Genomic DNA, 25,639 nt, shown 5'->3' on the forward strand with positions numbered 1-25,639 from the left:
ACTGAGGTCTCTCTCACACATTGATGTTTCTCTCCCTCTCTTTCTCCCTCCCTTACCCTCTCTCTAAAGGTAAATAAATAAATAAAATCTTAAAGAAAAAAAAGAATAGATTGGAAGAGGGCAAGAGTGGCTGTAGACAAACAAATTAGAAGACTGTTACAATAGCTTCAACTAGGATAGCCACAGTGGGAGAAGTCATAAATGAACAGATTAGAGAGGAGGTAAAAATAAAAGGGACTTAATGATTAACTGGAAGTGAACTGTAAGGAAGCACAAAGTGTCAAGGTTGATCTTTGGGCTTTGGGTTTGAGAATCTGGATGGATAACCAAATAAGACAAGGGCCCTGGCCTGCTGTCTAAGTTAGCTGGAGTGTCATTCTATACACCAAAAGTCTGCATGTTTGATCCCAGGTCAGAGCAAATATGTAGGTTGCAGGTTCAATCACCGGTCAGGGCGAGAGCGGGAGGCAATTGATAGATGCTTCTCTCTTACATCAATGTTTCTCTCTCTTTCCCTCCCTCACCCATCTTCTTTCTCTAAAATAAGTTTAAAAAAAAAACCCTGGGGTGAGAATAAATAAATAAATAAATAAATAAGACAATGACTTGTTGAAAGTGAGGTACTTGTGAAACATCCAAGTGTAAATTTTGAATAGATAATGGCATATGCTGGTCTAGAACAATAACAACAACAACAACAAAAAAAAACCCACAAAGAATCACAAGGTGCTTGGGCTAGAGCTCTAAGTCATGAATGTATAGGTAGTAATTGAAGTCCTATGTTGGAATGAGAGCACTCAGGGATGGATTGTGGAGTGATAGGAGAACAACATAGGAGTGATAGCACCATGCCTTAATGAACCTTAATCTTCAAAGGTCAGATAGCAGAAAATAAGCCAGGTTTTACTCTGAGAAGGACTGAACAGAGGTAAAAGGAAACCTGGTAATGAATGATGTCATGGATGGAAGGAAGGGTATTTCAAAGAGAAAATGGTTGACATTATTGAATACTGCTAAGAGGTCATGTAAGATGAGGATTGCACATTTTCCACTGGGCCTAGAATCATGGAGAACATTGTGATGTTGGCAAGTAACATGTATTGAAGAGAGCCTGGAAAAAGTCAAGACAGAACAAGTTGAGAAATGTGTGGGAAGTGGGAGAAGTGTGGAGAGTGTATATGGACAACTGTTTCGATAAACTTGACTGTTTTAGTTATATTTTTTCAACTACATGGTACAAGTTCCTCATGACAAAACACAAATTTTGTATTTTTTCTGTACTAGGTATGGCTCAACATTGAGCAGTCGGCAATTCATTCATCTAACAAACACTTACTGAGCCCCATACAACCCATGCCAAGCACTGTGCTCAGTATTGCAAATATAGGCGTGATAGAAAACAATTCCTGTCTTTGAAGAGATGATGAGAAGCTATATCAACAATTACATTACAGTGTGCTGAGGACTGATGTGAGCCTATTGGTATTTCAGGAATATATAGAAAGAGTACCTAATCCAGACCAGATGTGGCAGAATGTATCCCCAAAGAAGTGACATTTGAGCTGATTCTGAAGGACAAGGAGAAATTCGCAATCTAGATAACAGAATGGAAGGATGTTCTAGACAAAGAAGCTGGCACTCTAGATTCAAGGAAAGGACATCTGGCTGTGGTGGTTTTCATTAGCTGATATGCACAAATCATACATACAATGCAGCTTTCTGCTAAACATATGCGGTCTATATGGCCCAGGTAGACTAAATCAAGGTTTGGTTGTCTGAGCTTATTGTCCCTACACACTGGGTACTTCTGATCTAGTGCCTCCAAAATTTGAAGCTGGTCTTGATGATGAAGATTTCCTATTTCCAAATGAAGTGGTTGAGTTCCAACTCTATATTGGAAGGCGTAAGATTATTTCCCCCTGGAGGGATGAGAAGCATCTATTTTGATGGTGTAGAACTGAGCTAGGACAGAGGACATTTAACCCAAGGCAATTGTACATAAGGTCTTCAGCCATTAGAAACCAAGGCAGTTGCATGTAAAGTTTTCAGTCTATCTTCTCTATACAGAAAAATAAATCCTATCTTTTTTTGAGGATGCCAGTTACTAGGTCATTTTAAATGAATCAATAGAACTGTTGGCAAATACTAGGAATTTCTGAACATCTTAGATAGTCTTAGGTGTTTCTACCCTAGTACTAACATAACTTGTCAGGCATTATCCCAGATATCCAACCCTAGATAGGGAGAAGTTAACTCAGGAACTCTACCTCAGTCTTTAACATTACTAGTGCTCTATGCCTCTGAAGTAGGACTATAGATTCATTCAATGTCAAGTTGCAGAGGTGTGTGTGTTTGTAAGATGTTAGGATAACATTCAGGGAGATCAGGATTTCTTGGTCCTTAAGTAATTGAATTTCTAAGTACTTAATAATGTGATATATAAATATACAACAGAGTGTAGTTTAGAAATTAATATGAAACTAGTCAGTGTATATACATTATTATTATGCTTCAGGATGGACAAAAGTAGAACCTGTTTGGGTAAAGTCCTATCACATACATTTGGGTATAATAGTTATTCAAACATTATTTAAAAAAGCATTTCCTTATCTATCCACTCACCTTTGACAAAATCTATTTTACTGGATTGATAAAATATGATATTCAATACAGTTTGACAAGAAGATTAATATTAATAATATCACCTCAGGAGAAGTACCTAAGGGATTTCCTAGCATAATGTAAGCAAAAGCATTTGGCTCAGTAAAGAGGTGGCAGCTGGTTTGGAGTATGAGCGGAGAGACATCTGTCTAGGAAGTCACTGTCTCCTGGCAACTGAGGAAGCCCCATATCAGGGATGAAACATTCCCTCAGTCTTGCCAAGTCCTGGTGCTGGCATCTTGTAAGGATGAATTAGACACTTTGAGGTTGGGTTTTTTATTTTAATACAAAAGGTAAATACTTTGAGGTAAACCTTCAAACCCTTTGCAGATACCATATTTCAACAGAAATATACAAAATGGGTTTGTCACATAATCTGCATGAGTTCCTTGAACATGAGTTAATTTGTAGGGAATTGTTACAAGTAAAATAAAAGCATATGTCTCTTTTCTTTTTAGTTTTTACTTGGTTTGTGTTTCCTTAATGCTTGAGCATTTATCCTGGCTTATTTATCTCTTTTATGTAGATGTGGTAGAGAAAGTAATTCTGTGGAATATTTCTTTGCAATTTTTTCTCTTCATGGATTAAGTGTTCATGATTAATCCAAAGGCTAATAAAAAGGAGTCACTGGAAAAATGCCCAAAAGACAGCTCAACGGTTGTCATAGATGCATAGTGACTGTGAATTTCAACAGATGTAGGGATCAGAGATCATCACCAAGCCAGAACCGGATGTGCATCTCTATAACTGCCACACAGGGACAGATGCAAGTTTTTGCCTTGGATCTACTTCCTGTTTCAGTTAAATTTTCAGGACTAGTAGAGAAGAGAAAGTTCATGTAATAAGTTTTATAGGCCCTGCTTAAATTATATAATTTAAAATATAATAAAATTTAAATTATATAATATAAATTACATGAATATAAGCATATTTTATATTAAATTATAATATAATTTGATTATATGATACAATATAAATCATTACTGTGCAAACTGTACAATATAAAATATAATGAATGTATGTAATAAATTTTATATATGTAAAATTTATATAATGTATTATATACTTATTTATAAAATATAATAGGCCCTGCTTCTCTGAAATAGTGTGACATCCTAACACTAATAATCATTCTCTATAATGCTTGTTTTTACTGTTTTTGAAAACATCATACACTGGCCAAGATGGAGGCATAGGTGGACGCACAGTACCTCCACGCACAACCAAAATAGGGACAACAACAACAGAAACAGAATAACATCCAGAAATGACAGAAAATTGATCTGAATGGAAGTCAGACAACCAAGAAGTTGAATTAGACCCATGCATGCACACTGGTAGGAGGGGCGGAGACGAACAGCCAGGTACAGGTCACAGCGCAGAAAGCAGAGAGTGGTGGGACTGGGCATATAAGGCATCCAAGGCATGCAAGACCACAGCGGGTAGACCCTGAGTGCTCAGGTGGCAGCTGCCAGACCCCAGCCCAGGGGTGGCAATCGGCAACTGGCAGATCCAGTGAGGTGGTGATTCCAGTGAGGCAGTGATTGTAAAGCAAGGCAGTGCGCGCAACCCAGGATCACAGTGCTGGGAAATAGAGCCTCAGGACACTGATTGAGGTCACCTGTGGGAATTGAGGCACACGGCGAGACACCCAGCCTCACAGGGGAGGTCCTTGGAGGGTCCCACGACATGCACAAGCCCACCCACACGGGAATTGGCACCAGAGGGGCCCAGTTTGCTTGGGGGAAGCAGCAGAGGGGACTGAGGTTCCATGGAGAATGGAGCAACCTCCATTGTTCCCTCTCAACCCTGCCCCACATACAACATCACAACCCAGCGACTGGGGTACCTGCCCTGGTGAACACCTAAGGCTCCATCCCTTACTGTAACAGGTACGACCAGACCAAAAAAAAAAAAAGAGAGAGAGAGAGATGGCTCAAACAAAAGAACAAATCAAAGCCCCAGAACCCATCATTTTAAGCAACTGAGAGATAGCCAACCTATCAGATGCACAGTTCAAAACACTGGTGATCAGGATGCTCACAGATTGCTCACTGGTTGATTTTGGGTGCAAATTAGATGAACAAATGCAGGCTACAATAAGAGAAGTGAAGGAAAATGCATAGGGAACCAATAGTGATGGGAAGGAAACTGGGACTCAAAACAATAGAGTGGACTAGAAAGAAGAAAGAAACAACCAAACAGGAAAGAATGGAGAAATGAGAATTTAAAAAAAAAAAAAAAAAAAACAAGGAGAAGCTTAGAAATCTCCAGGACATCTTTATTAAACATTCCAACATCAGAATTATAGTGGTACCAGAAGGAGAAGAGGAAGAGCCAGAAATTGAAAACTTATTTGAACAAATAATAAATGAGAACTTCCCCATTCTGGCAAAGGAAATAGACTTCCAGGAAGTCCAGGAAGCTCACAGAGTCCCAAAGAAGTTGGACCCAAGAAGAAACACACCAAGGCACATCATAATTACATTAGCCAAGGCAAAAATGAAGGAGAGAATCCTAGAAGCAGCAAGAGATAAGGAGACAGTAACCTACAAAAGAGTTCCATCAGACTGTCAGCTGATTTCTCAAAAGAAACCTTACAGGCAAGAAGGGGCTGGAAGGAAGTATTCCAAGTCATGAAAGGCAAGGACCTATATCCAAGATTGCTCTATCCAGCAAAGCTATCATTTAGAATGGAAGGGCAGATAAAGTGCTTCTCAGATAAAGTCAAGTTAAAGGAGTTCATCATCACCAAGCCCTTATTATATGAAATGTTAAAGGGACTTATCTAAGAAAGAAGATAAAAAAATGTGTAGTAAAATGACAGCAAACTCACAATTATTAACAACCACACCTAAAACAAAACCAAAAGAAACTAAGCAAACAACTAGAACAGGAACAGAACCACAGAAAGGGAAATCACATGGAGGGTTTAGCAACAGGGGAGAGGGAGGAGGAGAGAGGGGGAAAAGGTACAGAGAATAAGTAACATAGATGGTAGGTAGAAAATAGACAGGAAGAGGGCAAGAATAGTATGGGAAATGTAAAAGCTAAAGAGCTTATGGCACATGGGCATGAACTAAAGGTGGGGAACTAAATGTGGGTGGGAGAGGGTGTACAGGGTGGAGCGGAGTGAAGGGGGGAAATGGGACAACTATAATAGCATAATCAATAAAATATATTTTTAAAAAATCTGAACTTAATATCACAGAACTGAACACTTAAAATGGTTAAGACAGTAAATTTAATGTTATATGTATGTGTCAATAAAAACGTATTTTAAAAAGTTTATATAAATAAACCTGAAAATTGTTATGTAAAAAAAGCACCATCATACAGTAAAATTGACCATTTTGGTGAAAGGTTGTACAAATTTCAACACATGCAAAATATGTCTAACCATCACCATAATCAGGCCATTAAAAGTCTGTAATCCTATATTAACAGTAACTTTTTTCATTAGCAATTCATGAGGTAGTAGTGATTTATACACTATGTATTCTCAAGCACTGGAGGAACCAAGTCAGAGGGGAAAGATGCTAAAAAAATATGAAGAGAAGGAAAATGATACAAACCTAACCTCTTTATTGTTTTTGTAAAACTACATGCAAGGATTAAAGTCCACTTAATTCTGTACCTCTCTTCCAAGAACCCTGATGAAAAGCAATAAAAGTATTGTATGTATAAAACTTACAAACAGCAGTAATATTTTATTTTTCAGAATAGTGGCTAGCACTATAAAAATTGTTCCAAATCAGTAAGGAGTGTCTTTTCTATCTACTGTCTTTAGACACTGAACAGAAATGAATCCCCTTTTGTTCTAGGAAGCAGACAGATGGAAACTTCAGCTCAGGTTGAAGGAAATGAACATTTTAACAATATCACCACAAAGCTATAGTTCAGAGGATTTAAAAGCAGGACTATTTTTGCTAAGATGCTGGGTATCTGAGCTTTAAGTCAATAGACATTGTGCTATTGTAAAGCATCCCTAAGATTTCTGAATATTCTACAAATTCCTGACACTGTCACATGTTGACACATAGATTTTGGATTTTTGCCAGAGAGAGATGAAGCCCTAATCCTGACAACTGGGGGGATGGGGGGAAGGAGTATCTTTGATTACATTAACTCATTCATAAAATTCCTACAACAGTATTGCTCCAATTGAAACTAGGGTCCTTATCAAATCTCAAATGACCCTAAATATTCAAACTCCCAGTTCAAGGAAGATCAGTGAAATAAATTAATCTTTTTGTGTCATGCTATTGGTTGGCAATGGAACCTAGACCAGAATCCTACTTTGCCGATTACTTTCCTTACTATAGATGTTGAAAAAATGCCTAAAGTTTTATGTACTGACAGATTTACATAACCCCTACGGAAAAAAGGATTTGTCAATGTATTGGTTTACAGCCTTGACACCAGTTCCCAAATTTTAAGTTTTTTTAAACAAAAATAGAGCTAAAAACAAATGAAGTCTATTGCTCTGAAAGAACAGATGGTGAACACAAATGTTCTTTAAGCTGTTTTATTAAATTTAATGACACTGCTCCCTGCTGCCATTGGAACTTTTCACCAGTACTAAAACTCCCTTAATTTGGCTTTACTAAATGATTCGTCTTGGAAATTTAGTGTGCACAATAACCTCCTGTAGAACTTGTTTTAAATGCATTCCTAGAGGTTCTGATTCAGAAGATCTAAGGAAGAAGCTAGGAATCTATACTTTTAACCAAGCACCCAGGTAATTCTGATATCACTGGCAGGCAACTGAAAATAAAAATTCCATATCTACACATAAAGTGAAACGAGGGTTCTGTACATCTCTTACTTTATTCCAGAGAAACATATGTACCTAATTCCAAAAGAATTATCATTCTAAAGTTTCTAATTGGTTGCTTACCTTACAGGAAATACACTAAAACAAGTTACAAAGAATTTTAGGTTCTTTTATAAAGTTTAGCGTAAGTATCCATACCAGAAGACGTTCAAAGGAAAATATGGAGATTCAAGAAGAGAATCAGAGATTACAAGTGTCTTATTTGTTATTCAGATCTAGGAGAGACCTAACATATTATGTAGACCAAGGGTCAGCAAACTAGAGCCTGGGAGCCAAATCCAGCCTGCTGCCTCGGTTTGTAGAACTCAAGAGCTAAGACTGTTACATTTTAAAGTAATTTTAAAAAGAAGAAGAATATATTATGGCATGAAGAAATTCAAGAAGTTAAATTTTTAGTATCTATAAATAAAATTTTATTGGAATACAGCCATTCTTATTCATTTACATATTGTCTATGGCTACTTTTGTACAATAACAATAGAATCAAGTAATTGTGACTCATTTTTCCAGGCAGAAAACTTTCAATTTTTATGTAGTCAAATTTATCAATATTTTCATCATTTTGAGTCATGGTTCAAAGGCTTTTCTCTGGTTATAAAGGAACTTAACCCCTGGTTTCTCCTAGTTTTTGAATGGTTTTCTTTTTTTACATACATATACTTACTGGGATATATTCTATGGCCAAAAAACCTGAAAATAAATCTGAAATCTCATTTAGTAGTTCTATTATTTGTAGACTTGTTGGTATTATTATATGGACCCCATTTTATGTAAATTGTAAGATAAAGCAAATGAGTAATTCTGTCAATTTTGTTAAGAACCAAAATGTTCAGTGTAAAAAAAGAGATACAAACATAAAATTAAGAAATTAGGCAAAAACACTGAAACATTATATTTGATATGAAATTTTCATTTCAAATGAAAAATTTATATGAAATAAATATGAACTCATTATTTTTAAAATTTTATTCATTAGTAATGAAAGAGCCTAGAAACAATGATGACACAATATTTATGAGCATTCCTAGCTCTCAGATGAATGACCTCCACCAAAAGGAACTAAGAGTCCTTAAAAAAATTCATGAAGCTTTCAAAGACTGAAGGAGTATGTCAGAAGAACACAGGAGCCAAAGATGGGTCAAGTGGAGCATCAAAAAGAAAAAATGGTTGCCCTGGCTGTGTAGCTCAGTTGGTTAGAGCATTGTCCCCATGCACCAAGGTTGTGGGTTTGATTCCTTGTCAGGACACATACAAGAACCAACCAATGAATGTAAAAATAAGTGGAGCAACAAATTGATGTTTCTCTCTCTTTCTCCCTTCCTTTCTCTCTCCTTCTAAGGTCAATAAATTTAAAAAATTGTAAAAGGAAAAGAAAAAATGATGAACATCACATTCAGTAGGCAAAAACCAAGTGTTTCCTTTAAGATGGAGAGCAAGACAGGGATGTCCATTTCACCACTCTTATTCAACATAGTACTGGAAGTCCTAGCCACAGCAATCAGGCAAAAACAAGAAATAAAAGGCATTCAAATTGAAAAGGAAGAAGTAAAACTGTCATTATTTCCAGATGACATGATGATACTATATTTAGAGAACTCTAAAGATTCCACCAAAAAACTAGAACTAATAAATTAATTCAGTAAAGGAGCAGGATACAAATATCCAGAAATCAGTTGCATTTTTATTCATCAATTATGAAGTATTAAAAGGGAAACTAAGAAAGCAATTCCTATACTAAAAAAAAAAAAGACCTGTACTCAGAAAATTATGACACTGAAAAAAGAAATGGAAGAAGATACCAGTGGAAGCACATGACATGCTCACAGATAGGAAGAACTGATATCACTAAAATGTCCATGCTACTCAGAGCAATCTTTAGATTCAATGTAATTATTATCAAGAAACCAACAGCATATTTTATAGAACTAGCAAACAAATATTCCAAACACTTATATGGAACCATAAAAGACCCTGAATAGCCACAGCAATCTTGAAAAAAAAAAAGAACAAAGTTGGAGGAATCATGCTATTAAACTATACTTCAGTCTCATAGAAATTAAAACAGCATGATACTAGCATAAAAACAGACACATAGATAAACAGAGCAGAATAGAGAGCTGAAAAATAAACCCATGCCCTTAATGTCAATTAATATTTGACAAAGGAAGCAGAAACATACAATAGGGTAAAGATAGTCTATTCAATAAGTGGTGTTGGGAAAATTGGACAGATACATGCAAAAAATTAAACTAGATCACCTTCTTATACCGTACACAAGAAGAAACTCAAAATGGATTAAAGACAAGTGTTAGGCTTGAAACCATATAAATCCTAGAAGAAAACATTGGTGTAAAATCTTAGGCATTTCTCACAGCAATATTTTTTTTCTGACATATAATGTCTCCTTAGACAAGGGGAACAAAAGAAAAAATAAACAAATGACACTACACCAAACTAAAAAGTTTTTGCACAGCAAAGGAAACCATCAACAAAATGAAAAGACAACCCACTGAATGGGAGAACATATTTGCCAACATATCTGATGAGGGCTTAGTATGCAAAATTTATAAGGAACTTACAAAACTCAACACCAGAAAAACAGACAATCCAGTTAAGGAATGGGCAAGGGACTTGAAAAGCCTCTTCTCCAAAGAGGACATACAGATGGCCAATAGACATATGAAAAGATGCTCAATGTCACTAGTCATCAGAGAGATGCAAATTAAAACCACAATGAGATATCACCTCACACTTGTCAGAATGGCTATCATCAATATATCAATAAACAACAAGTGCTGGTGAGGATGTGGAGAAAAGGGAACACTTATGCACTGTTGGTGAGAAATCTACACTGTTGGTGTAGATTTGTACAGCCACTGTAGAAAGCAGTATGGAGTTACCTCAAAAACTTAAAAAAAGAAGTGCCCTATGACCTAGCAATTTTACTTCTAGGAATATATCCAAAGAAACCCAAAACACTAATTTGAAAAAATATATGCATCCCTATGTTCATTGCAGCATTATTTACAATAGCCAAGATTTGGAAGCAGCTCAGTTGCTCATCAGTAGATGAGTGGATAAAAAACCCGTGGTACATTTGCACAATGGAATACTACTCAGCCAAAAAAAAAGAGAAGAAAATCTTACCATTTATGACAGCATGAATGGACCTGGAGATTATGCTAAGTGAAATAAGACAGACGGTGAAAGACAAATAATGATCTCACCTATAAGTGGAACCTAATCAGCAAAATAAATGAGTAAGCAAAATATAACCAGAGACATTGAGATAAAGAATAAACTGACAGTAACCAGAGGAGAGGTGGGAGGGGATAATTGGGGGGAGGGGAAGGGTTATCAAGGAACATGTACAAAGAACACATGGACAAAGCCAAAAGGGGTAGGATTGAGGATGGGAGGTTGGGATGGCTGAGTGAGGGGAGTGGTGGTGGGAAATAAATAAATAAATGAAATTAAAAAAAAAAACTGTGGTACATTTGCACAATGGAATACTACTGGGCCATAAAAAGGAAGAAAATCTTATCCTTTATGACAGCATAAATGGACCTGGAGAGTATTACACTAAGTAAAATAAGCCAGTGAGAGAAAGACAAATACCACATGATTTCACTTATATGTGGAATCTAATGAATGTAATAAACTCTCAGACAAAGTGGAAACAAACTCATAAATATAGAGAAAAGACTGACAGCTATCAGAGGGGAAGGGGGTTGAGGGTTCAGTGAAAAAGATGAAGGAATTAAGCAAAGAAAAAAACTCAGAGACACAGACAACAGTATGGTGATTGCAAGAGGGAAAGGGTGATGGGAGAGGTAGGAGAGGGTCAAGTGGGGAATAAATAGTGATGGAGGAGACTGGGCTTAGGGTGGTGAACACACAATGCAATGTACAGATGATGTATTATGAAATTGTATACCTGAAACATACATAATTTTATTGGCCAAAGTCACCTCAACAAATTCAATTTAAAAATTATCATAATAGATTAAAATACATGAAATATGTATTAAAATCCATGTGTTCATAATACTAAAAAAAAACAAAAACCCAACAACCTTCCCTAAATGGGGAAAAATATTTCATTGGTTGCCACTGGAGGTGACTATTGATGAAATAAAGACAGAAACTATATTCAGAAAATCTGTAATTAAAAGTAAAGAATTAAATATTTATTCTGTTTTCACCAGTAGAAAGTATGTTTCAATGTAACCAAATATATAGCAACCAAATGGGATTTATTTCAGGAATTATAAGATAGCTCAAAACTAGGAAATCTATTAATAAAATTCATTATTAATGAATAGAGAGTGAAAAATCAAATGATCATCTCCTTAGATGTTGAAAAAGCATTTGACAAAATAAACATTCTTGATTTTTAAAGATCACTCTATAAGACGGAAATTAGGTGCATTTTTCCTAATGTGGTAAAATATATCTTTTTTAGAGCAAATGGAGTGGAGTTATGGTATATATATATAAATAAAACTGTTTATGGTAAAGTAGTAATTAATACATGAGTAATTTTTACTTAAAGTCACAAAAAAAGACAAGGATGCCCATATTACCACTCTCATATTGGAGGAATAGCCAAAGTAATCAGCTAGGAGAAAGATGCTAGAAATATAAAAATTGAAAAGGAGAAAGGAAAACTATTGCTTGCAGACAGTATGGTTGCCTCCCTAGAAAACCCAAGAAATCAACTAAAAATTTACTATAAACAGTAAGAGAACTCAATAAGGTAGCAAAAGACAAAAATATACAGAAATTAATAGTTTTTGTGTATCCAAAGTACATCTAGATAGAAAATGTAATGGAAGAAGAAAGTCTCATGATGGCAACAAAAATGATAAAATACTATTAAGTCTAATAAAAGATACAAACCCATGTGAAAAAACTTTAAGAAAATACTGACGGATCCAAAATAAGATGAACAAATGAAAAGACATGTTCTCAGAGAGAAACACTTGTTATTATTAAAGGTGTCAGTTTTCTCTAAGTTAATGAATACATTTAATCAGATTTCAGTAAAAATTCCTGGGGAAAGAAGGAAGTGAGGAAAGGTGCCAGTGTGCTCCATAGGGAGAGCTACCTTATTTTAAGTTTGCATGAGTATATTATTGTTCTATGTGCTTTTCAACATAAGGAGCTATATCACCAACTGAAAACACAACAAATTGTACCTGTTGCTGATAGTGTTGGTAACATGTATCTTCAGATCTTCTGTGACTTCTCTCATCACCCTCTGATAACCAGACATTCTTGAGCCTTTGATATAATAAGGGTTGTTTCTCATTAAGTATTCCCCCAGATAATTAATTGGATCAAATTTAGTTGGAATATCAACTTCTGTCAGAAACTTCTTTTTTTCCACTTGCATTAACATTTTTTCCACTCCAAGAACTAAGGTGGGTAGAAGTTTGTCAAGCAAATATACACGATCATCTACTGTCATATTTTCAATATTAAACCACTCTTTGGCCAGATTATCCTTAGGGATTTTTTTCTCAGCCTTCTTTTCTAGTTCTTTCTTCAGGTTATCCTTATCTATTATTTTCTGCTGCATTGCCCGAGTTCTTGCCTCTACTCTTTCAAAAAGATTTTCCTTCCATAATTGTTCTAGGTTTGAATCCTGTATAGTTCGGTCCAAATCAAAAACCACTTTTGCAGATTTTGTAACCACAATATTCTTTGAGACTCCAATGTTAAATTCCTCTGTTGAATCAGTTGAGGTTTTTAGCTGCCCCTCTGATTTTAATTCTGAGGGAAAAAAGGTGAAATGTAAGAAATATCAGAAGTAGACTTTAATTTCTACTAATTTAGAATAGTATTAGGAAAATATTTCTTTAAATGGTATATTCAAACACAACTGAAAAAAAACCCAGAAAATCAGATAATAGTGACTTTAACCATAAGGACATTTATTGTTGACTTAATCAGAAGTCATTAGGCAGTTCACTGTTTTTCATTAAGTATCTTGCTTGTTTTATTTATTTTTCTTCTTCTATTGATGCTAGAGAGAGGGGAAAGGAAGGAGAAAGAGAGGAAGAGAAACATCAGTGAGAGAGAGAAACATCAATGTGCTGCCTCTTGCATGCATCCCGACTAAGGGCTGAACTTGCAATTCAGGCATGTGTCCTGATAGGGAATCGAGTATGTAACCTTTTGGTTTGTAGGACAACACCCAACCAACTGTGCCACACCAGCCAGGACCTGTTTCATTATTCTTTAATCATTTTTTTGTGCTGGTACCTCAGGATGAAAAGATAGCTACTGCAGCTCCAGTCATCCCTTCTTTACAGGAAAAAAAGTATTGAGAACAAAGGGGATTTTTCCTTTTGAGATTCTGTTTTATTATCCAAGAAGAAAAGATCCCAGATTCCTGCCCCAACACTTCCTTTACATTTCATTGACCCTAATTAGATTACATGTCCACCCCTAGAACAGTGGCTGGTTGTTCTAATAAATGGGGATAAAGGTAAAAGGGACTACTATGAATAGTTTTGACCAACCATATTTCTTCATGTCAGGGTTTGGATCAAGTTCTCTGATATTGGATGATTTCCATCTGCTATAATATTGGGGTTCAGTCAGCAGGAACAAAGGTAGGGAAATGTTTGTTGAGTAGGCAATGAAGAAAGTCTACCACATATGTATATTTAAATATATTTCTTCCCACTCTCATATTTCCATCCTTTTTCATGTTTTCATTTTTAAAACATAGTATGGAGATATTAGACCAAGATAGCAGAGTGAGAACAGGCACCCATGTTCCCTCCCTACCAAAATCTCTATGACAGAAAAGGTGTTGTGGGTGTGTATTTAATATAAATGTAAGAATGCTGGCAATCATGAAGGAGGCCTTCAGTAGTAAGAAAATCTGAGGGTCTCTGAAAAATGTATGGTAGGTGGGAATAGATTGACTGAAGAAAATATAGGACTACAAATATACCAGTGAAAAATAATGCACTATGAAATTTGGGAGTGGCTTTGAGGTACCCTAAGTTTAAAGAATTTAGATATGGGTAGCAGGAGAATAGTTGACCTTTTTGTGTGTCTTCATCACCACTTAAGCTATTCATCAGGCACCAGAAGCATTCACCCCTGCACTGGGACAATGTGGTTCAGGAGAGAGAGGCAGAATAATGTCTCTACACTGACAGACTTCACTGGCTGCACATCTTAAATCAAAAACTCCATTCACAAAAGAGCAAACAGGGATTCCCAAATGCAAATGTAAGTCTACACATAAGAATCATGACTATTTAAAGAAAACTATCTCTGTGACTAAATTCAACAAATGTAATAATTAATGCTACCCAAGGAAATACCATTAATAGAATAAGTGAAGAGTCTCTAGAAGAATTGTAATTAATATCCTCAGAGCAGAGAAATTAGAGAAAATAAAAAGAATCTTATAAATGTTATTAAAAATCAACTTAGAAAGCTTGGATACCTAGTGCTCAGATCTTGGTCTAATATCATTCTCCAATTTTTAAAAAATCAGGGGTCACTGGAGAAATGGCTAATTTAAGGACTGGGGCAGGAAATATACATGATGAGCTTTGAGCATCTTGTGGCAGAAAGTAAGAAAGTGCTCAGAAAAACTGTACAATGATTGTAGTATGTCAAAGGGACACAACAGCCAACTGAAAGAACTCCTAATGTCCAAAGATCAGACAAGCTGAGCAATGAAATAAAGTAGTATTGGATTATAACCAAGTATAAAAGAAATATCCATAAATTCATACTGATATTATAATAGGGTACAGCCCAGGGTGGGGTGGGGGGCAAATAGGAATTTGTAATGGGGCCCAGAACTCAGGGTGTTCAGGAAATATTAGAGAAAAATATATATATGATGTCCTCATCACCACCAGTCTGAGCTGGGGGATGGAACACATGAAACAGGGCCATTGCGAGCTGTTTTGTACAGCAACAGCTTTGCAGCTATCCTCTGGCACGGTCATTTAGCATACCTATAAACCTTCACCTGGTTTCATAGATATGTTAAATAGCTGTGGTCATGCCTTGAGCCAGGGGGATGGGAGTGACTTCAACCCAGGATGTAACTGGGAAGCAACTCCCCCTGGTTACAGCACCTGCGTGAGAGCTTGGAGATGACGGCTCCATGCCATGGGTACATGCCTGCCCAGACTTACTATGGCAGCCCAGTAAAGCTGGAAGAATACGGGAATGCTGGCAGGTGTAACTGATTGTGGAGGAGTCAGAAATGGGGCTACAGAGGAAGATTGGTGCAGGATTTAAACCCAGGCACGGCAGCCATACCAGGTTGGGACCATGGGGCTTTGGCAGAGGTTGGGACCACATGGCTTGGGTGAGAGTTGGAACCATCCGGTTTTGGGTTGGTCCCTTTTGCCACATGGCTGAGGAAGCAGGTGAGACTTTGCCTGGAAGAAAAGGGGTGAAAGGGCTCTTGCTGGTGGGCCATGAGAAGGTGTCACATGGCTTTGGATTAACTGGAGATCATGGCAGCAACACAGCTGATGGTGCTGGGAGCCTGAACCACAGACTTTTACTTCTTTTCCTGAGATACAGTACCCCCAGACTGGGCAGAGGGAGAAGAATGGACTGTGTGCGTCTGTGGGTATTTTAAAGGACTTTAGTATTTTAATGAAGACATTAAGTCATTACTCTAAGTCTGTATAACTTTAAATAAATAATTCCTTTCCTTTTCACCAATCTCTGGCATTGAGAGACGTCTTTCCCCTGGTGGTGGGCAAAGCAAACCTAGTATGGGGGGGACCCCCAGAGAAAAAGGTACATCCTTTTGGTAATAGCATATCATTCACACACCCCTCCCCCAGGTCTGTTCTGTAACAACACAAATATTTCAATAAATAAATAAATAGAAGGGAATAAACAAATGTCCTGTGCAGAAATATTTCAAATAATTTTGTAGATACTCTGCCCTCAAAGAGGTAGAGCATAATTCTTTTGTCTTTAAGTATGGGCCACACATAGTGACTTCTTCCCAAAAGTATGATATGGAAATGAGGAGAAAGGGGTGAATTTACAGTGGGCAAACCTGACAAGAACTAGTTTGGCCAGATGATAAAAATTAACACCAACAGTAAAAAGTCATGCTAATAGCATATACAATATGTTTGACAGGATATGATAAAAATAGCATTTTACTTCTGTAGTCTTCCTCAGCCAAACCCAATGACCTCAATCTAATCATGATTTTTGCAGTCCCATCAGACCAATCCCAATTAGGGACATTCTACAAAAATACCTGGTAGTAAGCCTTAACACACATTTCATTTCTCTGTAGCATGTGACACAGTTGACTACCTCCTCTCCAGTGATAAATATTTTTGTCTGCCCAAATCTCTTTGGGGAGCCACCCTTCTCTCATTCTTAATCCATTTGGTTTAGATGGGGCTGACCTCACCCATTTAGATCCAGGGATGGGTGGTGATCCAAACCTGACCACTGTCAAGGTCATTAAAAAAAAGGAAATCTGAGAAACTGTCAGAACAAAGGAAAGTATAATTAAGTAATCTATAAAGAAACCCTTGAAAAACCCACATTTAATCTAAAGAATGCCTTAATTCCAATAGCAGATGGTACTTATGAACCTCCCTCCAAGTTTTCATTTCCTCTTTGGCTAATTCTCTTATTCCAATATGGAGAAGTGAGGAGGGGAGTATAGCACTCTCCCTTACCTCTCAGTTGGATTTAGAAACAAATTAACCATTTTTTTTGGAGTGGGGGATCCATTCTGTTTTGTAACACTGCTCATTAATATGCATTATTTATATTTTGATTTTAAATAAATGTGGAAGAGCAATTCTTTCAAGTCTGCATTTTCGAATATACTTTTTGCTTCTAACCTTTCCAGAATAACCCAAGGCAAATAGACATTCCTTCTCCTGCTTTAAGAGTATTGTTACAGATATATAACAAATTAATATTTACCCATCTGCCATCATTCATTAGTAAACTCCCACATGAACTAGGGCATTCTCTATCTTCATTGCAGCCCATTAGTGTTCCTCTAGTGTGCTTGGCTATTATGGGTTGCTAAGCAATCATCTTAGTATTTACCTGTCCCCACTGATATTCAGAAATAGAAGTAGATGTGGGCGGTTATAACTCTAGTCAAACACTTCTCTCTTAGGGCCATAAAGCCAAGGGAAAAAAAGGAGGTGCAGCAACATCAGCGTCAATAAATCAGGATTCTGAACAAACCTTTCTGCAACTGTCTTTTGATTGAGTGACCTCTGAATTCAAGTATAATAAATTACAGCACTGCCCCAAAGGCAAATTAATTTGGAGATTCAATTGAATATAGTTTCAAACAGTTACTAGAGATTTTTAGCAAGTGTGTTCTTGGACATTCCTGAACCTTCTGCAGATAGATTGATTCATTTATACATTCACTCAATAAAAAATTATTGATGTCTTGCTTTGTGCCCAGCACTATGCTAGGCACTGAAATTCTTTGTCAGGATTGTCTTCCTAAACTCTACATAGAATTAAAAGCTTTTCAAATTCTCCCCAACATACACACCTTCACCCTTATATTAATCCACCTTCTAATATACAAAGATGTATTAATTTATGCACTATGGGCATAAATGCTTTCAACTAAATAGGTAGGGACACAAAAGAATCCCTTATTCATATTTTAAAAGTCCAGCCTTGTAAGTGACTTATCATTTCCTGTACTTGGTGCATGGCTCACTGCTGGGCATGGCCAAATTATAATTATAATAAGCCTTAGTAGTCTCTTTCTTCATAAGAAGGCCTACAACATTAGTGGGCTGGGTCCTGATTAAACTGGTAAAAATTGACCCAGCAGGGCTATTCAACTAGATGTATGGTGTTCTCTTTACATAAAGGTCCTGTCTGAAACTCAGCTGGTTTGGTCTTACTAGGATTTCTTAACATTTCTACATAATGTAGAATGACCATGGTGAAAGTGGAGAAAAAGAAGCACTACTAAATACTACTAGAATTAAATTCAATAGCTATAGGAAAAGCCATTTTCCTACAAAACTTTTATAATCTTAGGCTGTGTAATGTGAACAGAGGGGAGCAAATTGATGGTTTTAAAAAAAGATTTCTCAAAATGCAAGTTAAGCTCATAGCCTAAAAAAGTAAAATAATTAGGGTAAAGAAATGAGAAATTCAAATGGTATATTTAACCACAATATTTTCTATGCAAAGAAATGTACTTGAGCACATTCTGGAAGCTGCCTGGCAAGACAACATCATTTTGAGAAATATGAAACAAGGACAAAGGATACTTCCTTTGACATGTTGAAATTGCAATAACAGTTCTTCTTCCCACTTCTTACTTGTACACACACACACACACACACACACACACACATTCACAATGGGAGAGCCAAAATATTAGGATTAATTGTGACTGATCACTGAATAAATTAAGCACATTACATTGCACTTAATATTACAACAAGGAACTCAAGTGTTTTCAGTATATATCATATTCTGGGATGAACAGACTTATGCAAACAAAACATGCTTCCCTATACTATACATGGAAAAGCACTAGCAGAAAATGAAAGTACAAGGACAGGAAAAAGCCAAAACTTTTGATTGATATGTTTTCTGGAGAGGCAATGAATTACTTGAGGGAATGCATGTGTGAATTTTTACAGGTGCAAATTTGGCCATAACTGATTAATGTGAACACCTAATTAAATTTATAACAAATTATCTAGATCACAAATCTGTTTGGTATGTTTAAAATGAAAAAGTTCATTTATAAACCTCACCCAATTCATTAAGGAGAAGGCAAAGTATATGTATGGAGTAGTGGTGGTGGAGGATGGGAGTGAGGAGAAAATGAAATCAAGAAATTGGTACGGGGCAAGACAGGGGAAAAGGGACTTGCAAAGAAACTTTTTAAGAGTTAGTGATGCTGTGAAAATTATACTAAGTTTACAATAATAACAGAATAAATGTTGGAAAGTTTGATTCTTAATGTGTACACAGTAATATTTGTATTAATAAGAAGAAATAGTCAATTATTGCTTTTAATTGGTTAAAAAGACAGAGGCCCTGGCTACTGTGGCTCACTTGGTTTCAGCATCAATCCATAAACTGTAAGTTTGCAGTTTGATTCCCAGTCAGGGCACATGACTAGGTTGTGGGTTCAGTCCCCGATTGGATTGCATATGAGAGGTCCCTGGTTGGGGCAAGTATGGTTCATGTTTCTCTCTCATATCGATGTTTCTCTCTAAAGTTCCTCTCCCTCTCTTCCCCTTTCTCTAAAATCAATAAGCATGTCTTCAAGTAAGGATTTAAAAAAAGAGACAGAGAAACACCTTGGAGAAAAGCAAGCACCTAAAAATTATAACTAGTGTCTACATAGCAATCCATAGTTTAGAAAATGCCTCAATAATTATTATTGTAATTCAGCCTAGTGCAGCCTATCACATACTAAACACTCAACACTTGTAAACCAATTGAAGGGAATTTCAATGAACCAAAATATAACTGAAATTGTTAAATTGTAAATATTACAAAGAATTTCTGTTTTTATAGGATTTCACGAAGTATATGAAATTTGAAGAATTAATGAAAGGGATGAATGTCTTGCTCACTAATTTGTTGCCTTTTTGATTGTATAAGTTTTCAATCTATCTACATGATTATGTGGGATTTTGGTTAAGAACTGGGCTAGAATTCAAACAGTATAAGTGTGTGGTCAAGTACAGGGGTAAAAAGAAGAAACAGAAAAACAATATGCAGGCCTAATCACTTGGGTGCCTCATTTTATGTTTGCATTAATGGGTTGTTTGGTATGTGTCCATCAGCAATCTTAATTCAGTCATAAAATTGCCTCAAAAGTATTAATAGAAGGAAAAGAGAATATATTCTAAACTATTTCCCAAATTGTACTTAAAATACTCCTAGGCTTATATTTTTAAAGGGCAAAATCTTGAGGAATGTATTGCTTATACAAACTGCATAATAGTTTTAAATTCTATTGAGTAGGGCAGCTATTTTCAACATTTTTCATCCCACAGCGCACATAAACTAATTACTAAAATGCTTCAGCACACTAAAAATAAATTATTTTTTTCTGATCTGAAAAAAAAGGGTGTAATTTTGATTCATTCACACCAGATGACTATTGTTGTGTTGGCAATTGTCTTTTTTTAATTTGACAATCTAAGGGAAAAGAGGTCAGTGCCCCTGACTAAATAGATGTCACATGTTTTAAAAATTCTTGCGGCACAACAGTGTGCATACTGCAGCGCAAAGGCTGAAAATCGCTGGTGTAGGGGAAAGGCTAGTTCTCTACCTTGGGATTTGATTTCATTTGTTGCTTCTTCTGCCGCATTGTTGCTGGTATCTAATGAAGAACTGCCTGGTTGACTCTGTGGCTTCTGAAAAGAAAAAGAAACAGCAATTTCAAAATGAGTTGCTTTTCCTCAAAGTTGCATCAACTCTCTCAATTAAAGAATGCAGATAAGTGCCTTGTAGGAGTTACCAAACATTCTTATTTAATTTTGCTATCATAAATGCTGTATATTAAAAGCAATGCAGTAATCACAGTCTATTTACTACATTCAGAAGATAAAATGTATTGGCTCAATGCGTCATCACATCTTCCTATTGCTAACAAGTAATGTGCTAATAATATAATACTTGATGTACATTAATCTTGTATTGAATTATACAATACTTCCTACAAACATAATTTGAGACCACAGCATACTGAAATCAGACTTTTGAAAATGTTACTTTTACTATTGGAATCACCTTTCATGTCTGTGGTGGAAAGAAAAACATTTCATCTTAAATGAAGAAATTAAAGGTTAGTTTTATGAATAAATAGTGGCAAAATAGTTTTTTATACTCATGACAATGTACTTTTAAAAGAAGAATAATAGAATATTTTAAAGACTTACATTAATCTTCTTAATGGTGAATCTACATAGATATTTTTAGTTGCCTCCCTGTTTCTGTAAATGCTTTCTCATATACCTTGTGTTTACTTAAACACAAAGTTACTTAAATGATTAACATGGAAGTTACATATTCAGAATGATAGTGAAATCCTAAAAACTGGTGTTTATTGTACTTAGGGTAATAGTTCTGATTTTAGAAAACAATCTTGTATGTGCCCTGACCAGAGACTACAACCTGCAACCTTGCCACCGGTTGAACACTCCCAGGTAGAGCATTGTTCCTATATGCCAACCTGCAACCTTGGCATGTAGGGACAATGCTCTACCTAGGGGTGTCCAACTGGTACTGCGGGCTGCATGTGACCCAGCATGGATATGAATTCGGCCCAACACAAAATCATAAATTTACTTAAAACCTTTTCTTTGCTCATCAGTTTTCCTTAGTGTTTGTGCAGTTAATGTGTGGCCCAAGACAACTATTCTTCCAGTGTGGCCCAGACACGTCAAAAGTTTAGACACCCCTGTGCCAACTATAAGAAGCAACCAATGAATGCATAAGTGGAACAACAAATTGATGTCTGTCTGTCTCTCTCTAAAATCAATTTTAAAAATTCCCAAACTTAAAAAAAAGAAAGCAATCTTTATTTATATATATAATTCATAATAGTTCTTCACAAATTATCTATGGAAGGTTCTTGCAACAGCTTAAAATGAGTCAGCTTAATTTTTTTCATTTGCCATTTTATCTGTTTGCATACTACATATTTTCCTTCTTTCATAAGAAAATTAATTTGTCCAGTTTACTCTTCAGCATTAACATCATATTTTTCATGAAAACTCTTACCTCACTGGACTCATTCACTTCAGTTGCTTCCTGTTTTCCATCTTTGTCTTTTTCATTTTCCTAAAATGGAAACAGTGTTAGTAAGTGGTACCCAAAAGGAACTGGAAATAAACTAACATCATATACTCTAGCATATCAAGCTTTTTATGTTAAAAATTTTCACATAATGAGTGAACATCATACCAAGTACTTGTATTAACAAATTCAAACAGTAACGGGCTCATTAATAGATAATGAATGTCAACCAACTAGAAACAGGCCACAGCTTCTTAGTTGATCCCTTCTGTTTGCACCATTTTTTTTTGTCAAAACCTGATACAGAATACTTCAACTAAAAAGAGAAATAATTAAATGATAAAATATGATATTTCATCTCAGTTCCTCCAAGAAAGTTGAATCTCAAATCCTCTCTCATGGTTAAATGGTTAGGAATCTGTCTAAGTCAGGTACCTGAGCTGCTTTGGGTTCCTCTTGAGATGTTGACTCACTCATCTGGATCACTAAAAACTATCACCAAATGGCAGGGGAAAGTATTACCAGATCATTATTAATAACAAAATAAGAGAAAGAAAATATTAATAAACAACAAAAAGTACTCTGAAAGATCAAATATCTCTCCCAACCCCCCTCCACATCCCACAGTTCTATTGAATGGTATAAGTTCTCAACTGCTAAATTTTTCAAACTGTACTACTGTTTTTACTGTTATTACTGACCGAAGCTAAAATAATACTAGGCTAGTGCTCAGGGAGACAGGAAAATTCACTCCAGTAATCATCACCATTATCATTTCAAAAATAGCAACAGTGATGCAACTAAATTTTTAAAAACATTATTAGCATCCTTATTAATTTTTGAAATAACAATCAAGGTGAGGTGAAGTGAAACTTTGATGGCTACCTAATTCATGTGAGAAAGGCTGACACACACTGTAATAATAATTTCACTAAAAAGCATTTTTTAGAAGCGATGTTCTGAGAGAAATATGATTTATCTGGTGTGTTTATTCATATTATGGAATTAAAATGGATAATTACCAGGCCCCCACTTCATTGCAAATTGACTATAGATTGTCACAGATTATCAAATTCACTTCTGTGCCAAAATTCATTTGAAAGTTTGTGTGGCCCTGGCCTGGTGGCTCAGATGGTTGCAGTGTCATCCATACACCAAAAGGCTGCAGATTTGATTTCCAGTTAGGGCACATACTTAGGTTACTGGTTACATCCCTGGTAGAGGTGCATGTAGGAGGCAACTGATTAATGTTTCTCATATCCATGTTTCTCTTTCTCTCTCTATTTCTCCCTTCCTCTCTCTCTAAAACCAATCCCTGGGTGAGGATTTAAAAAAATTTAAAAATTTGTGTATATTTAGGCTAGGTGCTGTATAAAAGATAAATTTTATCCATGGCCTCTGCCTCTAGGGTGGTTATAATCTAGGGAGTCTTTCATCTGAAACGGTATGTTTATACTGTGCTAGAGCAGGAGGATCCAACCCACAGCCTGAGGGCTGCATGTGGCCCAGGATGGCTGTGAATGTGGTCATCATAAAGTTGTAAATTTACTTAAAGCATTATGAGATTTTTTTATGATTATGTGTCACGATGTATTTAATGTGCAGCCCAAGACAACTCTTCCTCTTCTGTGTGGCCCAGAGATGCCCAAAGGTTGGACACCCCTGCTAGAGTATTCACCTTTTTATCAACATAACACATGTTCTAGCTGAATAAAACAAAAGTACATTCTTTGGAGACAACAGATTCCAGCACTTAAAAATAGCTGTCTCAAAGCCTTTTTGAAGCAGTTCATAAATAAATATAAACCAGATTTCTATGATAGGTCCCAATCGTACATTTTTACAGACTGCCTTCTTTGCTTATAGTGTCTGTCTCCTGAAATTGCTAAGAAGCATCCTTCCATTTCTTTAAAAATCTGTTTTGTTTGGACACACTCAGATAAATTAAACTCAATAAACCTTCATTAGGTGCCTTCTATAGTCAGGTAGACACAGGGGTGAAAAATATGAATAAGACCTGTCTTTGAAGAGTTCCCAGTTTAGTGAGGGGAAAGGAATAAACAGATGAAACTCAATCTGCAAAGTGCAAAAGTAGAAGTACATGCAAAATGTTAAGGAACACAGAGGAATAAATAATATATTTTCACAGAGAAATCAGGGACGTTTTCACAGACAAGTAGATTTTCAGGCTGGATTCAAGGGACTAGTAAGAACTTTTTGTATAAAGCAGTGGGGAAGATTATTTGAGACAGAAAGAACAACACACACACACAAGAGAATATCAAAGTTGAAAGACTGTTTGAAGCATTCATGTAGCAGAGCATAGTTATATAAAAAGAAAGTAGCAGAAAATGAGGCTAAAAAGTGTCAAACAATGGTTGTTGGCACCAATTGAATGTCAACAGAAAGTCCTAATTTGGGGTGCAGTGAAGGAAATTTTATTCAGTGCAAAACAGCTCAATTGTGATACAGCACAGCTGTTAAAACAGCATGGCTGAAAAACAGCTCAATAGTGTCATAGTTCAATTATGAAGCAGCACGGCTGTGAAACGGAATGGCTGTGAAGAGGCCCTGGGGCAAGGTGGCCCTGGGGTGAGGCCCCATCTTGGGCTAGGCAGCTCTGCTTTATTCTGGTCAGTTCCATCTGCTCTTTCTTGCTCTGCTCCTGCACCAGTCTGCTTTGTTTCTGCTCTGCTCCAGCAAAACATCTTCCATGCTTCAGCTCCAGACAAAGAGACAGTCTTCAGTGGAGAGGTAAGGCCTGCCCTGGCTGGTGTGGTTCAGTGGATTGAGCACTGGCCTGCAAACCAAAGGGTTGCCAGTTCAATTCCCAGTCAGGGCACATGCCTGCAGGTTCCCAGTGGGGGGCATGCGAGAAGCAACCACACACTGATGTTTCTCTCCCCCCTCTCTCCTTCTCTTCCATTATCTCTAAAAATAAATAAATAAAATACTTTAAAAAAAAACAAAAAGAAAAGGGAAGGGCTTCCAGAGCCAGAGGAGCCAGAGGGAAGATGACTTATATAGACAGAAGGTGCCTGATTGGTTTGCCTGTTACAGAAAAGAGGGGCCAAGGGGGGACCGATACACTATTACTGAAAAGAACCCCCCAGGCTTGTTATGTCCACCACCTTATAGAAAAGACATCTCTCAATGCCACAGATTCATAAAAAGGAAAGGAAATGTTTATTTAATGCTGTACAGACTTAAAGTAGTGACTTAATGTCTTCATCAAAATCCCCAAGTCCCTTAAAACACCCACAAACACACACAGTCCTTCCTTCCCGCCTTTGCCCAGTCTCAGAAAAAGAAATAGAAGTCCATGGCTCAGGCAGCCCTCAATTC

At 36.4% G+C, this 25,639-nt stretch overlaps 1 protein-coding gene across 1 annotated transcript in view; it reads right to left on the minus strand.

The window, feature by feature from the left end:
• The window catches only part of EFCAB5 (EF-hand calcium binding domain 5), a 109,190-nt gene extending 86,419 nt beyond the window's left edge, over positions 1-22,771 (minus strand). The window contains exons 1-4 of the mRNA XM_045836018.1: positions 22,730-22,771; positions 22,280-22,339; positions 20,826-20,910; positions 12,700-13,276 (exon numbers count right to left, since the gene is read on the minus strand). Coding sequence (XP_045691974.1) covers positions 12,700-13,276; positions 20,826-20,910; positions 22,280-22,339; positions 22,730-22,771 — 764 coding nt within the window. The remainder of the gene's footprint in view (positions 1-12,699; positions 13,277-20,825; positions 20,911-22,279; positions 22,340-22,729) is intronic.
• Positions 22,772-25,639: the final 2,868 nt, after the last annotated feature.

This window comes from Phyllostomus hastatus, unplaced genomic scaffold (assembly GCF_019186645.2).
Source record: "Phyllostomus hastatus isolate PE091 unplaced genomic scaffold, TTU_PhHast_1.1 phas_contig_210, whole genome shotgun sequence".
NCBI lineage: Eukaryota > Metazoa > Chordata > Mammalia > Chiroptera > Phyllostomidae > Phyllostomus > Phyllostomus hastatus.